This window comes from Bos mutus, chromosome 24, assembly GCF_027580195.1.
Source record: "Bos mutus isolate GX-2022 chromosome 24, NWIPB_WYAK_1.1, whole genome shotgun sequence".
NCBI lineage: Eukaryota > Metazoa > Chordata > Mammalia > Artiodactyla > Bovidae > Bos > Bos mutus.
The window spans coordinates 52866402-52882948 of record NC_091640.1 but is presented as its reverse complement, the minus strand read 5'-3'; the positions used below and the strand labels follow the sequence as shown (position 1 = coordinate 52882948).

General features: G+C 37.6%; 1 protein-coding gene across 1 annotated transcript in view; it reads right to left on the bottom strand.

Annotated features, from left to right (window-relative positions):
- Nucleotides 1-16547, bottom strand: part of DCC (DCC netrin 1 receptor) — an 877980-nt gene that overhangs the window by 246151 nt on the left and 615282 nt on the right. Inside the window, exon 14 of the mRNA XM_070361809.1 lies at nucleotides 13043-13153. Coding sequence (XP_070217910.1) covers nucleotides 13043-13153 — 111 coding nt within the window. The remainder of the gene's footprint in view (nucleotides 1-13042; nucleotides 13154-16547) is intronic.

Sequence of the window (16547 nt, the reverse complement as noted above, 5' to 3'; positions counted from 1 at the left end):
TGGCCACAGGACTATAAAAGGTCAGTTTTCACTCTAATCCCAAAGAAAGGCAACGCCAAAGAATGCTCAAACTACCGCACAATTGTACCCATCTCACATGTTAGTAAAGTAATGCTCAAAATTCTCCAAGCCAGGCTTCAGCAATATGTGAACCATGAACTTCCTGATGTTCAAGCTGGTTTTAGAAAAGGCAGAGGAACCAGAGATCAAATTGCCAACATCCGCTGATCATGAAAAAAGCAAGAGAGTTCCAGAAAAACATCTATTTCTGCTTTATTGACTATGCCAAAGCCTTTGACTGTATGGATCACAATAAACTGTGGAAAATTCTGAAAGAGATGGGAATACCAGACCACCTGACCTGCCTCTTGAGAAATTTGTATGCAGGTCAGGAAGCAACAGTTAGAACCAGACATGGAACAACAGACTGGTTCCAAATAGGAAAAGGAGTTCGTCAAGGGTGTATATTGTGACCCTGTTTATTTAACTTATATGCAGAGTACATCATGAGAAACGCTGGACTGGAAGACACACAAGCTGGAATCAACATTGCCGGGAGAAATATCAATAACCTCAGATATGCAGATGACAACCCTTATGGCAGAAAGTGAAGAGGAACTAAGGAGCCTCTTGATGAAAGTGAAAGAGGAGAGTGAAAAAGTTGGCTTAAAGCTCAACATTCAGAAAACGAAGATCATGGCATCCGGTCCCACCACTTCATGGCAAATAGATGGGGAAACAGTGGAAATGGTGTCAGACTTTATTTTGGGGGGCTCCAAAATCACTGCAGATTGTGACTGTAGCCATGAAATTAAAAGACGCTTACTCCTTGGAAGGAAAGTTATGACCAACCTAGATAGCATATTCAAAAGCAGAGACACTACTTTGCCGACAAAGGTTCATCTAGTCAAGGCTATGGTTTTTCCTGTGGTCATGTATGGATGTGAGAGTTGGACTGTGAAGAAGGCTGAGGGCTGAAGAATTGCTGCTTTTGAACTGTGGTGTTGGAGAAGACTCTTGAGAGTCCCTTGGACTGCAGGGAGATCCAACCAGTCCATTCTGAAGGAGATCAGCCCTGGGATTTCTTTGGAAGGAATGATGCTAAAGCTAAAACTCCAGTACTTTGGCCACCTCATGCGAAGAGTTGACTCATTGGAAAAGACTCTGATGCTGGGAGGGATTGGGGGCAGGAGGAGAAGGGAACGACAGAGGATGAGATGGCTGGATGGCATCACTGACTCGATGGACGTGAGTCTCAGTGAACTCCGGGAGTTGATGATGGACAGGGAGGCCTGACGTGCTGCGATTCATGGGGTCGCAAAGAGTCGGACACGACTGAGTGACTGATCTGATCTCATCTGATCTGATCTGAAGCAACTTAGCATGGATGACCATGGTGGAGATGAAGTGTAAGTATTTGGGCATTTGAGAGGCAGAGTCAACAGAGCTGTGTAAGGAAAAGGTCCATGATAAGTCAGAGATCTTTAGCTTGGGCAACTGGTGAATGATATAATGAACTGAGGAGAAACAGACAAATTCTTTGGTCATGTTAAATGCAAGGTGCCTACGAGTCACATGCATAGATACCAGGCAAATAGGGTATATAAGTCTGAGACTTTGGAGAAACACTGTGGAGAAATTTATATCAAGAGATGAGAAGCACCAGTTCTCTGTCCTCGTCTCCTTCCGCTTTCCCCCTTGCTCACCTCACTCCAGCCACTTACTCCATGTCAGATCCTGACTTTCCCCAAACGTGACGGACATACTCTGGCCGCAGGGCATGGCACTTGCTGTACCTCTGGGAAGTTCTCCCTCAGATATGCCTTCCTCCCTGACCTTCTTCAGGTTTTGTTATCTAATTTCCAACTCCAGACTTCTTTAGCTACCATATTTTAAAGTTGCAATCTTTACCTAAACTCTTCATCTCCTAATAATCTCATTTCCCCGCCCCCCCCCTCCCCCCGCCATAGGGTTTATGGTCACTTACTGTGCTACCTATTTCATTATTCTTTGTCTCATCTCTCTCCATGAATTCTCTATAATGCCAATAATTAGAATAGTTCCTGGCACAAAGTGCTCAAAAATATAGAAACAAAGTCTACGTTTCCTATGAGGTTCAATACAATTATCATTATGTACAACTCATTACATATAAAATTACCACAATTTTATATAACTCTCTCTATATGAAAATTTTTAAGGAAAACATTTAAAAATTTTTGACGTTGAAACAACACAAAAGTACAGTTATTAATGTCATTTTGTCTTGGTCACTGGCAAGATTTGTCTCCTCTGGCTCCTGAAAATGAAAATGATTGCTGCTGCGTACCGTGTACTATGGACAAGGCGTTGCCAAGTTGTTGGGACTTTGATATATCTGTTCTCTATTTAGTATGCTGCATATTATGGGTCATTTTGTTAGAGTTTAGCTCCAGTCCTTACTAGCCTATACATACATACATACATACATATATATATATATATATATATATACACATATTATATATATTATTTTTTTAACAGAGAATTAGAGAAAGCCAATGACATACCCACACTCTTTCCAGACAGCTCTGATACATACTAATGTTTCATTTCTATTGGCAGTGCTTGTTCTCAGCAATGGATATCATCTTCCTTGTCACTCACTTCTACAAACTGTAAATGCTGCTTGTTTATTGCAGTGGACATTCACTTCTAATCATCATTTAACTCTACCATAGGGAGTTAAAGGATATGTATTAGGATGTTTAGAGCAATAGTCTGATAATCTTTGGATGGTAAGGCCTGTGTTGCTTTGTGGTGTGTATTTTCTACCTGCAATACTACATATTTATTGCTTCTATAACAAAAGTATATTCAAATGTTACAGTGGCTTTCTAAATTTGTCCATAAAGATCCGTCAAGATTTGCTTCAATAGGATAAATGTATGTTATATAAAAGCCATATCTTTATAACTATTATGTATTTCTTTATAATTTACAAATTTTTATAAGTTAATCTTTTTAACATTGAGTAGTAACTCTCTGTCCCAAAAGATATATTTGGCTTTTAGAAAATTACCAAAGATAAATCTATATTTATTTTCTGTTAGAATGATTAGCATTTTTACTCCATCCCTTTACTTCTAATTCTTTCACATCTTAATACTTTATATTTGCTGATTATAAATATCATATATCTTGATGTTTTAAAAATCTCAGTTAATAATCTATCCTTTAACTGGTGAGCTTAATCCATTTATGTTTTTTGTTATTACTATATGAGGATTTATGTCATTTTATTATACACTTTTAATTTCCTATTTGTTTGTAACAAACAATTAGTTTTCTTCATGATTTTGTTTGAATAGGCTAAAGCACTCTCCCCCACCATTATTTTTTCTCCTCTACTGAATAAGAAATTATATACTCTATATCCTTAAACTTGTCATTTTTCAATTTTGAAAGGTTATGAAACTTGAAATGTAGAGTTAATTATATCTTTACTTTTCATAAGAATAACACTAAAAAAAATCTCTAAACTGTTTAATCTCCATGATCTCTTATCCTTTACCACCTCATTTTTGTCAACTTTTTGTTAACTTTCCAAAGTATTATAATTTTTGTTTTATAAAGTCATAATGTGTTCAGATATGCCCATATATTAAATTATTTTGCTAATCAATTTCTCTAATCACACTTCTAATGATTTTCTTTTTATCTTTTTTAAAAAAGTATGGCCCTTTACAAAAAAGATAGTGGTGATAAATTCTTTTTATGTGAAGGGTGTTTATGTTTCTCCTTTCCTTGTATAATTATTCAGTTGGCTATACAATTTGGGGATGATGGAAATTTTTTGTCAGTACTTTGCAGATATTTCATTGCTTCTTGGTTTAATTGTTACTATTGGGAATTCTTCATCAATATAATTATACTTCCTAGATAAGTAATCTCTCTCTGGGGCACTTTAAGCTCTTCTTTTTGTCTTTATCTCTGTACTCTTCAATATATCAAAGCTAAAGCATTATTCCTGAGTCTGATAATCCAGGTATTTCATCAATTCTGGAAAATTTTCACTTCTTATCTTTTGAAAAATCATTTCTCCTCCATGCTTTATTTTCTTTGGGGATTATGACTGATGCATGCTAAATTTTCTTATTTCATGTTTCATGTCTTTAGAATTTTCTCTTTTTATGTATTACCATGTGTTAATTTTGTTTTCACCTATGTTTACTATATTATTTAACACATCCAGTGACATTTCATTTCAATGACTATTTGGTTTTCATATTTAAAGTTTTTATTTTTTTCTAATCATTTAAATAAACTATTTCTCAAATCTGGATTGGCCTTTTCAATTTTTTGGAAAGAACTTGTTTACATGCTTTGATTGCTTAAGTGTTGTATATTTGAGATTTGAAGTTCCATAACTGGAATACTGGTAGTTATCAATATAAAATTATTTACCCATTTCATATATGTACGTACGAATACGTGTATGTGTTGTCACACCTCCTGTCATTCTGATCTTCCTGTTTCCTTCTTCTAAGAACACTTTTGGAGAAGGAAATGGCAACCCACTTCAGTATTCTTGCCTGAAAAATCCCATGGACAGAGGAGCCTGGCAGGCTACAGTCCACGGGGTCGCACAGTTGGACACGACTGAAGCGACTTAGCTTGCATGCATGCAAGAAGACCTGACCACAGTGGATCCCCCTAGAGAATTCAGGGACATGGATATTTCCCGGCTGGGGCTGGAGGGCGGGGGCGGGTGGGGTGCATTATGCAGCCTACCACAACCCTTCCATGTATTCTCTTCTTCTTCCTTCCTTGTTTCTTTTCTACTCTTTATTTAATTTCTTGCAATTAGTCAAAAACTTATTTTTCTCATTTCTCATTCTTCTGCCTGGAGACGCCCCACTTTTCAGAGTCTGTTTTTTGAATGCATATGATAATTCTGATATGCACTGTTTCTTCTTTCTGGGTAATCTCATCATCTTAGAGTTTATGATTATTCTTAAAATAAACTTTAATGTGATCTTCCTCAATGCCATGTGCCCAAGGAGTATTACACCTATCATGCAGATTCCAAAAGACAGAAGTTCTTTTGTGGCTCATTTTGCAAATGAAGTGAATTTGCAGTAATTCCACTTTACGATTACCTAAAAGACACTTGCTCCTTGGGAGGAAAGTTATGACCAACTTAGATAGCATATTAAAAAGCAGAGATATTACTTTGCCAACAAAGGTCCATCTAGTCAAGGCTATGGTTTTTCCAGTGGTCATGTATGGATGTGAGAGTTGGACTGTGAAGAAAGCTGAGTGCCAAAGAATTGATGCTTTTGAACTGTGGTGCTGGAGAAGACTCTTGCTAGTCCCTTGGACTGCAAAGAGATCCAAGAAGGAGACCAGTCCTGGGTGTTCATTGGAAGGACTGATGCTGAGGCCGAAACTCAACACTTTGGCCTGGGAGGGTTTGGGGGCTGGAAGAGAAGGGGACAACAGAGGATAAGATGGCTGGATGGCATCACCGACTAGATGCACATGAGTTTGGGTGAACTCCAGGAGTTGGTGATGGACAGCAAGGCCTGGTGTGCTGTGATTCTTGGGGTCGCAAAGAGTCGGACACGACTGAGCGATTGAACTGAACTGAACTGATCAGGCTAATAGGGCTAATTATCTGTTTCCTGGGGGCAGGAAATTAGAGCCTGTTCTTAGATTCAGAGGTTTTGCTTACATCACTGTCGCATTTTCAGGATTCTCTGCATTGGTAATTTTTGCTAGACAAGCTCCTCCATTTTATGGTAAGGGTTTAATTTATATCATTATTGATTTGTATAACAACTTCTACCTGTTCACTTTAATTTTATTTTTAAGCAGCACAAATGGATACCCATGCTGTTTCCTGGAGAATGCCTTGCTGAACTTAATCAAAAATTCCTTCATATCCTATGCAAGACATTTACATAAGAGCTTTGGGGAATTCTAATGATTTTGTTTTTTTAAGCTGATATTTTGAGATGCAAAATAAATATTTTAAAACTTCCCAGCTGTTAGTAATAGCAAACATGCTTTTAGGGAACCCTGAACAAACAGTGAGGTTTGGCTCTATAATTACTTTAACAAAACATCTTAATTAAAAGGGTAATCCATAAGGAACTGGAGTATTTCTCCAAATTAGTGCTTTTTTTTTTAAATTTAAGCATATTATTTTACTAGCCAGATTATATTGGATAATCATTACACAGTTTACACACATTCTTATTGTATGATATCAAAGTCATTTTTAAATTTGAATATCATAAATAATGCCTCACTAAATATATTTTGCCCAGTGCTTCCCACCACACCACCCTTCCATCACCCTCAGATAATTTCCTTATGTAAGAATTCAAGAAGCAGAATTTGCTTATGTTGCTTAATATATATTACTATTGATCTTCACACTGCTTAAGCCAAACAGAGAAGGCAAAAGAAACTACAGAAGTCATAGAAAGAGAGGGAATGGCTTTCACTGCTTTCAGCTATCTATATGCATCACTGCTTCTGTTGAACTGACGTGCAAGGCTTAAAGTTATCACCCTAATGAATAAATCACAGCTTGGAGTTCACAAGGAGACTCGAAAGCAAAGAGAGACAGCTATCCAGTAACACACACTTAGCAGGTCCAGCACTGGGCCTCCCTCCCAGCGCAGATTTCTCTGGTTACAGCAAAGAATACCTCTCATTTCAAGTGGTTTTCACAAAGATTGCTTGCTCCTTATCCAAAAGCTTAAAGGAAATCAAAGCCATTCTATATGGAAATCTGACTTCAGAAAGCTTAGCCTTGAAAACTTTGATAAAAGTCATCTAAATCTCAATTTATAATTAAACATTTACTTGAATAAGTTAAACTCTGAGATGAATATTTAAAGAAAACCCCCCTAGCTTAAATATATGTATATGATTATTCTATAGATTCTGTATAGATTCCATATTCTATGCTATTTCTACATTTTCAGATAGAGAGAAAGCCATCAGGCTGCATATTTTGGGGCTACTAGTGATCACTTCTGGGCTTGTCCATTTATCCAAATCTTAATTCTTATCCAAGGTTACACTTTTTAATATTTGAATGATGCAGTCAAATGAAGAAAAACCGGAGGAAGGAAGAGGAATCAGATTCAGTTTCAGGGAGTAGCTCAGAGAACAGAGATCACGGGTCAAGAAGCTGAGACAGCCTTAGGATCAAATGTGCGGTCTTTCAGTGCAGCAAGTGAAACCAGCGCTTTACAAAGCAAATGGAACACACCTGGCCCGGACTTCTACAGTTAAATGCCCTATTAGTCTCCACTCTGTTTTAAAGGCTAATGATTCTCAAGGAGTATAGAACAGGTGCATGCATACTCAGTCACTCCATTGTGTCCAACTCTTTGCAACCTAATGGACTGTAGCTTACCAGACTCCTCAGTCTGTGGAACTGTCCAGGCAAGCATACTGGAGTGGTTTGCTATTTCCTTCTCCAGGGGATCTTCCCGGTCCAGGAATTGAACCCACATCTCCCCATTGCAGGCAGATTCTTTACCACTGCTCCACAGGGGAAACCCTAATTATCTCAAATCATAAACTATAACAGCATTATGTACAAGAAGTATGGACTCCAGTAGCTTTCTTCTATTAATTTGTATTTACATTTTATCAGATTGCTAATGTTCATGGCCAGTTCTTATGGTTCACGGTAACTGTTTAAACAATTTTAATCCAAAGGTCTAAACAATTTTAACCCAATGAAGATGTGAAAGAATGAGTGAAGAGGCAACAGATGAAATGTGTTGAAATGTGTTAAGATAACTGGTTGGTAAAGGAGTAGGAGTGAGGACGAATTCTGAGCTAATAATGATAGATGTGCTTTTTCTTAAGCCATACTTTTTGAAGAATGTTTACTATTCTGTCCTACACACCCTTCTCTATAATCCTAGCTGTCAGTCCCCTTTCCCTGAAGTTTCTCCTTTAAGTACTCCTTGTTCTTATGAAGCCTGCTCAATCACTGCAGCCATTGTTAATGCCTCAAGAGAGTTATTCCTGTTTTTCACATTTGTACTGCCCATTACTTGGCACACCATAGGTACTGAATCAGTACTCAAATAAGGAGAAACATAGGGAGAAATGCTGCATGCAGAAGAGAGATACTATTAAGCTAAAAACGTGGTACAGTTCAAACATCCAAAGAAACAGCATTTATCAAGACTCTATGCATGAGCTCGCATAGAGGCCCTTGATTAGCACAGATGTATGACACTGGCTTCCCTCGTAGTGCAGTGCTTAAGAATTCTCCCTGCAATGCAGGGGACACCAGGTTGATCCTTGGCCTGGGATGATCCCACATGCTGCAGGGCAACTAGGCCCACGTGCCACAACTACTGAGCCCACGCGATGCAGCTACCGAAGCCTGTGTACTCCAGAGCCCGTGCTGCTCAACGAGAGAGGCCACTGCAAGGAGAAGCCTGCTCACCGCAGCTAGAGAAAGCCCTCACAGGGCAACGAAGACGCAGCACAGGCAAAAATGAAATTCAATAAATAAATAAAAATAAATGGAAAAAAAAAGATGTGTATGAGATGGAGTCTACTTAGATCCAAGGGATATGAAAAGAATGTAGTTAAGTGGGAGTCTTGTGCCATTCCAGGAGCTGCGAGTTTACATTTGGTTCTGCTTACAGTGTGAGTCATTCAGAGCAAGGAGTAGGAGCACGCAAGTCAGCAGAGCATCCCATTCCTCCCGGGTATTTTATGGGAACTTCAGCACCTCCACTTCATTTATTTTCACTCCTTCCAGTAAGAGACATAGTCCCTTAAGTTTGGGTAAATGATATGACCTCATTTCTTAGAATCTTTTGCCTTGAATCACTATTTTTACCATCACTGGGTCAGTTCTACAGGATTCATGGACACTTATCTTTGATAAACTGGACTGGACACTGACTCACCCAACCTGGTTTGAGAATCAGCTCCATCGTTAACAGCAGAGTGAGATCAAGTGAGCTTAATTTTCTTAGCTTAACTTACTCTTTAAAAATAAAGATAACAATATATACTACAATGGAGAGAAGAGAGCATAAAACACAATATATAAAGGTTAAAAGTAATTTCTCAAGTAAAATAGAGAAAGGAACTATTCCTATAGCACATCCTAACCATCCTTGTATTGTTTACATGAGACCAATCATGTTCTCGTGACTTTGGGCCCAGCTCTCCTGACCTCCTTGTCATACTTCAGACACCAACGGGGCTCCAGTCTCTGGATGTCTATTCTTGCTATTCCTTCTGCACCAGAGGCTCTTGTCTGAATTATTTGCATGGCTGTCTCCCTCACTTTCTCAAGATCTGTGCTCACGTTTTCCTAATGTGCGAGATCTTCTCAAATCCCTACATAAAAGAGTACTCCCTCATCATTTGCTATACCTTCTGCCATACTTCCTTTTTTTCACATCATTTGTCACTACCATTTCTACCTTGATAAAATTTATACTCTTTGAGAATAGTGACTTTGTTTATTGTTTTGCCCCTAGAACCTAAAATAATGCCTGGTATAGAGAAACTTTCAAGAAGAAATATATGTTGAAAGAATGAACACATGATTTAAACTTCCCTAATCCATTACTGAAGGGTATACACTCTGCAAAGTGTGACTTGATGTAGCTCTGTGACTTCTTGATTTATCTAAGACAAGTTACATAATATTTATTTTCTAAGGCTCAATGTACTTTATTGTAAGGTAGTCCTGAATTGGCCCATGTATCAGTTCAGTTACTCAGTCGTGTCCGACTCTTTGCGACCCCATGAACTGCAGCACGCCAGGCCTCCCTGTCCAATACCAACTCCTGGAGCTTGCTCAAACTCAAGTCCATCGAGTCGGTGATGCCATCCAACCATCTCATCCTCTGTCGTCCCCTTTTCCTCCAGCCTTCAATTTTTCCCAGCATCAGGGTCTACTTCTAATACACTTTTTGGGTTTTAAACAGGGTATTTTCTTCAAAATGCAAACATAATTGTCAGTAGTTTTAAAAAATTATTTCATGGCTTGCTTAGGATAAAGCAGGTTATAGCTTTAATGATATTCTTAGGATAAAGTTCAAATTCTTATTTTGGTCTTGCCAAACACAGAATCTGCCTTTCTTGCAAAAGTAATTGTGTGCCATCTCTGTGTTTCAGCCTTGATGGTCTTTATTTCAGACCCTAAGAGCAGTACTATGACCTATGTTGACTTCAAACTTGCATTTACTTTGCCTTCTCCTCAGTTTTTAATGTATGCTTTGCAGTGATAATTCTTGTTGATGCATCAGGTCTCAATTTTAAGCACAAATCTTCTCTATATCCATCTGTTTGCCTATCTATGGTTCTATTTAGGCATCCATCCTAAGTTGAACTATAGGATACTGCCAATATTCAACCAGATTTGTACTATAACAATGACGATTCCCTATGACTTCATTTAGAATGTTTCTTTATAAGCTGCTGCTGTTAAGTCACTTCAGTCGTGTCTGACTCTGTGCGACCCCATAGATGGCAGCCCACCAGGCTCCACCGTCCCTGGGATTCTCCAGGCAAGAACACTGGAGTGGGTTGCCATTTCCTTCTCCAATGCATGAAAGTGAAAAGTGAAAGTGAAGTCACTCAGTCGTGTCCAACTCTTCGCAACCCCATGGACTGCGGCCTACCAGGCTCCTCCACCCATGAGATTTTCCAGGCAAGAGCACTGGAGTGGGGTGCCATCACCTTCTCTGCTTTCTAAGCTACACAAGGAAAATAATCATATCTTTCTTATTTATTATTATATCCTCAGAGCTCAGTACAATGTCTGATGTTAGGAAAACTTTCTATAAATATTCTTTGAATTAATGTGCTATTACATAGCAGTGATTATCAGTATTGTGGAAATAGTATTTGTTGGTTGTTTTACTGCCAGCATAATCATGTTGTAAAACCAAGACTGTGACTATACTAAAACAATTGAATGGCAGTGAGTTATTTATAAAGGGAGGACAGGAAAGATCAAGGAGGAAGAAAATTGAAAGAAGGAGCCTAAGGAAGAGAACAGGAGAACAGATTTGAGAAATGGTGATGGAGAGGAGAGAGGGAGAGAGAAAAATGAGAGGAAAAGAGAGAGACAGAATTGTCAGTTTCCAGGCACTTGAGTATTTTCAGGTCTGTCACTGAAGAAGTACGTGAATTCCATTTTCAATTAGTTAGGTAGCCATCATATTCTCAGTACACATGTGTTTATTCTTTTAGCCACTTTTTTCTTGGTCCCAGTTTGGATCACCTAGTTTTAAGTCTACTGATTTCAACTTCCTTCTTTTTCAAGTATCTTTCAATTTTTATAAATTTCTAATTCATGTATCTGTAATTCTCTAGAATATATTTCTACTTTATTATTTGTATTTTTGTTTATTCTATTTATATTTCCATTGCTTCCATTACCCCTTTCTCTTGAATTTTATTCTCATATTTAGTCATGATACTTTTTATTTCAAGAAGTACTTCTCATCTGATAATTTTGAAGATTTTGTTATATTGAACACACTGATATGTGATTTTATATGAACCTCAATATCTCATCCACAAGTATTTCAGATAACTATCAATTAAGAAAATAGGGCAGACTATCCTTTATGTAAAAAAAGTGCCAAACATTAATGATCATATCATAAGCTAGTCAAAAATACATATTGCTATTTGCAGAAGTATCATAAAAGAGCCAGAGAAGCTATGTAAAATAATTACATTTTATGCTTATTATCGGAAATTGCAGGCATTACTCTGAAGAACATGGTTAAGATCCATTACTTCAAATAAAATAAATAGAATAAAGGTCATATCAAATTTTTTGAAAAAAATTGATTTGCTATGAAGACTAAAAAATGGGCCAAAGAACTAAATAGACATTTCTCCAAAGAAGACATACAGATGGCTAACAAACACATGAAAAGATGCTCAACATCACTCATTATCAGAGAAATGAAAATCAAAACCACTATGAGGTACCATTTCATGCCAGTCAGAATGGCTGCAATCCAAAAGTCTACAAGCAATAAATGCTGGAGAGGGTGTGGAGAAAAGGGAACCCTCTTACACTGTTGGTGGGAATGCAAACTAGTACAGCCACTATGGAGAACAGTGTGGAGATTCCTTAAAAAACTGGAAATAGAACTGCCTTATGACCCAGCAATCCCACTGCTAGGCATACACACTGAGGAAAGCAGAAGGGAAAGAGACACGTGTACCCCAATGTTCATTGCAGCACTGTTTATAATAGCCAGGACATGGAAGCAACCTAGATGTCCATCAGCAGATGAATGGATAAGAAAGCTATGGTACATATACACAATGGGGTATTACTCAGCCATTAAAAAGGATTCATTTGAATGAGTTCTAATGAGATGGATGAAACTGGAGCCTATTATACAGAGTGAAGTAAGCCAGAAAGAAAAACACCAATACAGTATACTAACACATATATATGGAATTTAGAAAGATGGTAACAATAACCCTGCATATGAGACAGCAAAAGAGACACTGATGTATAGAACAGTCTTATGGACTCTGTGGGAGAGGGAGAGGGTGGGAAGATTTGGGAGAATGGCATTGAAACATGTATAATATCATGTATGAAACGAGTCGCCAGTCCAGGTTAGATGCACGATACTGTATGCTTGGGGCTGGTGCACTGGGACAACCCAGAGGGATGGTATGGGGAGGCAGGAGGGAGGAGGGTTCAGGATGGGGAACACATGTATACCTGTGTGGATTCATTTCAATATTTGGCAAAACCAATACAATATTGTAAAGTTTAAAAATAAAATAAAAAACATAAAAATAAATAAAAATAAATAAATAATTTATACGGCATTGCTGAAGACTCTATATCCATTCAGGGTTTTTTGATTTGTTTTGTTTTGCATCTAAAGATACAGGAAAAAGAAACATCCCTAACGTGGAAGTTCATCAAATTTTTAGAGGTATTCTTTGAAGCTGAAGTAACAAAGAAGACAGATATCAGAGTGACAGTGATGGGGAAAGGTCTTACCATCAAGATCATTCTCTGGAGTCTCTGCTGTGAACCAGTTGGAAGGTGGGCCAGTGCCATTGACTGTCATGGCTGACACCTGAAAACTGTACTGACTTCCTTTCTCCAGTCCTGTGAAAGAATTTTCCACAGAAGGAAAAAAAAATAAGTTACTGAATAACAAGTATTTTTCATGGGTTTTAAAAGTTTTAGCAAAATTTCAACAATACTAAACATGCTTTACATTTTGTGTGATTGTTGTGGTAATTACTGTTATTTTGGCCAAAAGGGTTGGAAGATTACAGCAAGAAATCAAATTATTTTTCATATATTCTCATTTATTTTTCCCAGTTTACAAAAATGTTTCCTTGAAAACAGCCTCAGGGCAGATGCAGAATATAAAATATGAACGATGAAGAAATAATCAAAAATAGCAAGGATCATTTTTCCTCACAGTCCAGAAGAAGCCTGCCTATAAATCAAGAACAGTCAATCTAAAAATTTATGCTCCATCATTCATTCAAGGTCAGTGATTCCTTTGGGCAAAGAAAGAGAACTCCAAAGCCACTGTACTTCAGCTGAAAATACTAGGTTTTCATCTCTCGAAAACATCTCAAGGCATATTTGTTTTGCATTAGGTTCCATACTATAGCATGAAGAAAATCTGTCTCTGTGATAACTTGGACACGGATTGCAGTACTCAGTGATGACCTATGAGCTGATTTTCTGGTACACAGAGAGTACAGGTAATAAGAGAAGCCTTGTGCATCATGGCCGAGTGTGACATGTATAAATTTGTAATGTGAATAACTTTCCTTTTATCTGAGTTTCAACATAGCTCATCAATGTGACACATGTTTATAAAACAAATAATGCCTCTCAGAATACCATATGACTTTTCTGAGACACTGAGGACTCGGTGTAAACCAACAAGCTCTTAAACCTTAAGGAGTTGAACAGCACTGATAACAATTAAAATATCATCTCTCTTTTTTCCCCATTCATTTGAAATGGCACAAACATTTGGAGCCAAGGAAAAATCATAAATAAAATAGCCTCTTAGAGAAATGATGCTTCTATTAAATACAAAATTATGTATTTGTTTATTTTTGTACAGAAGGATGAATAATTCTTGGTACTGAGAAGAATTCTAACTTGCTACTAATAGATGGCTTTTAAGCCATGGTTAGAATGAATTTGGTACAGTTGAAGGCAGTCATCTTCAGTAACTAGGACTTTTAGAGAAGGCAATTTGATAAACTCACCCACATATAATACTGGCCACTTAAGATACGTCTAATTTTATAAAATACATTGGAAGGCATGGGTTGAGAATAGTGTTGGTACTGTTGTTTCTCTTACTGTGAGTGCTTCAGTTTACATCCATAGAGTCACCACGATGCCTGACTCGCGGAAGGCACAAAGAGAAACAACTGTTGGAAGGTTTATTAGAGCAAGTCTTAGCACTAAGGAGATACTAGGTTATAATACAATACCCAACACCATCAGCAAGGCGGTGAATGGATGCTTTTAAACATAAAAGCTTCTTTAGCTGGCTTGTGCTCCCCCTGACCTGTCCCTTAATTAGCATGGCATCAATCTGATATTCGTTAACGTTTTGCACCCTTTCCTGGGTACTGCTGTTGATTCCTGAGGCAGAAGGAGTACAGAGCTGTCTGGGAAATCAGAAAGCTCATATGAAGAGAATTTGGGGAAGTACTGTTTACCTAATCATTGAAGCTCATGAGTTTCACAGTTGTCTCACCTGAAACAGTTTAATTTCATCAAGAATATACTCTTTTGTATTAAGATGAAATTTGACTTCATTTTTCTTTGAAATGGATGGACAATTATGTCAACACTATCTCCAATGACTGATGTGGAATACCATCTTTGATGGTTAGTTTTATATGTAAACTGGAGTAAGACTAAAGTCCCCTCAATCAAACACTTATTGTTGCTGGGAAGGTATTTTTGTAGATATGACTAAAGTCCATAGTCCACTGATTTTATATAAGGGCTATTATCCTAGATAATTTGGTGAGCCAGATTTAATCAGGTGAAGGATCTTAAGAACAGACTGAGGCTTCTCTGAAAAAGAAATTTCACCGTAGGGAGCAGCTTCAGCTTGAGAGTTCCAGCTGCTTCTCCTGATGGCCTGCTCCGTCAATTTTGGAATTGTCCAGCCAACCATCACCATCAATTAAGTCAATTCCTTGCAACAAATCTCTTAGTATATATCTCCACTGATTCTGTTTCTCTGGTCAACGTACCTTGATGAACATGTCAACTTCTTACATGCAATATTTTGACACATAAATGGAAATCCTTCTGAATGCCCTATACTCTGTCCCATTCATTTGACTTTATAACAAGTGATGCGTTTCATGCAGACTTTACTGATTTTAACATAACTTAACTAAAATATAGAAAGGGCTTCCCTGGTGGCTCAGACGATAAAGCGTCTGTCTGCAATGCAGGAGACTTGGGTTTGATCCCTGGTTTGGGAAGGTCTGCTGGAGAAGGAAATGGCAGCCCCCTCCAGTATTCTTGCCTGGAAAATCCCATGGATGGCAGAGCCTGGTAGGCTACCATCTGTGGGGTCGCAAAGAGTTGGACACAACTAAAATATCTTACTATAAAGCAGATACACAAATTTCTCTTTATAATTTTGCTAAAATTCAAGTTACATGTTTTGAGTTTAGGCTCTATCAGTATCATTAACTCAGTTTTGAGTAAAATGAAAGCTGACTAATAGCCTGAATAATAATTTGAAGTAACTATTAAAAGGCAGTTAAGAGACCATCCATTGTTTCCCCAATGGAGCCTCACCTGGCACCCCCCACCCCACCCAGCTACTTATCAGAACATATTTTCTAACCAAACACAGTAAAGTAGCTTTTCATATCTTTCTATGATATCAGTAGTGAAGTTTTAACCCTCTGTACAGAGTAGTACCCAGATGATCCTAAAAATCCTGCCAACTTTTCTTGTAATACTATATTTTAGCTTAACTTTATAAAATTTTGCATTTTCTTCTAGAATATTGCTGTGGAATCTCACTAATAACACCTAGAAATTCTAGTATAAGAAAACATTTAAAGATATATACAACATTCCATTATTAAAAGAGATTGTAATGCTTAGTGAAACAGCCCATCTAATGCTGTTCATCCAACCAAGTGATCCTATAAATAAAGCAAGTATATTTCTGGAATAAGAAATTCACCAAGGGAGGGAATCCACTCCAACAGTTTTGCTGGTTAAATAAAATTATTCTTTAGATTACATTGAATCTGCTTTACTGTGGTTTTACCTACAGATAATTTTGAGTTTTACACAGTGGGGTTAAAAAGAAGTTAAATTCCACTTTCAAGATATCTTTACCCAAGTCTTCTGATCTAAATTCAGTGCCTTCAGTACCAGATCTTTATCAGCAGAATTAAACCTGTGACTCTCTTCTAGATTAGGTAAGTGAAGTATGCAGCGATAGGCAAAACCAGAAATGTGTGCTTTTCAGAGTCAG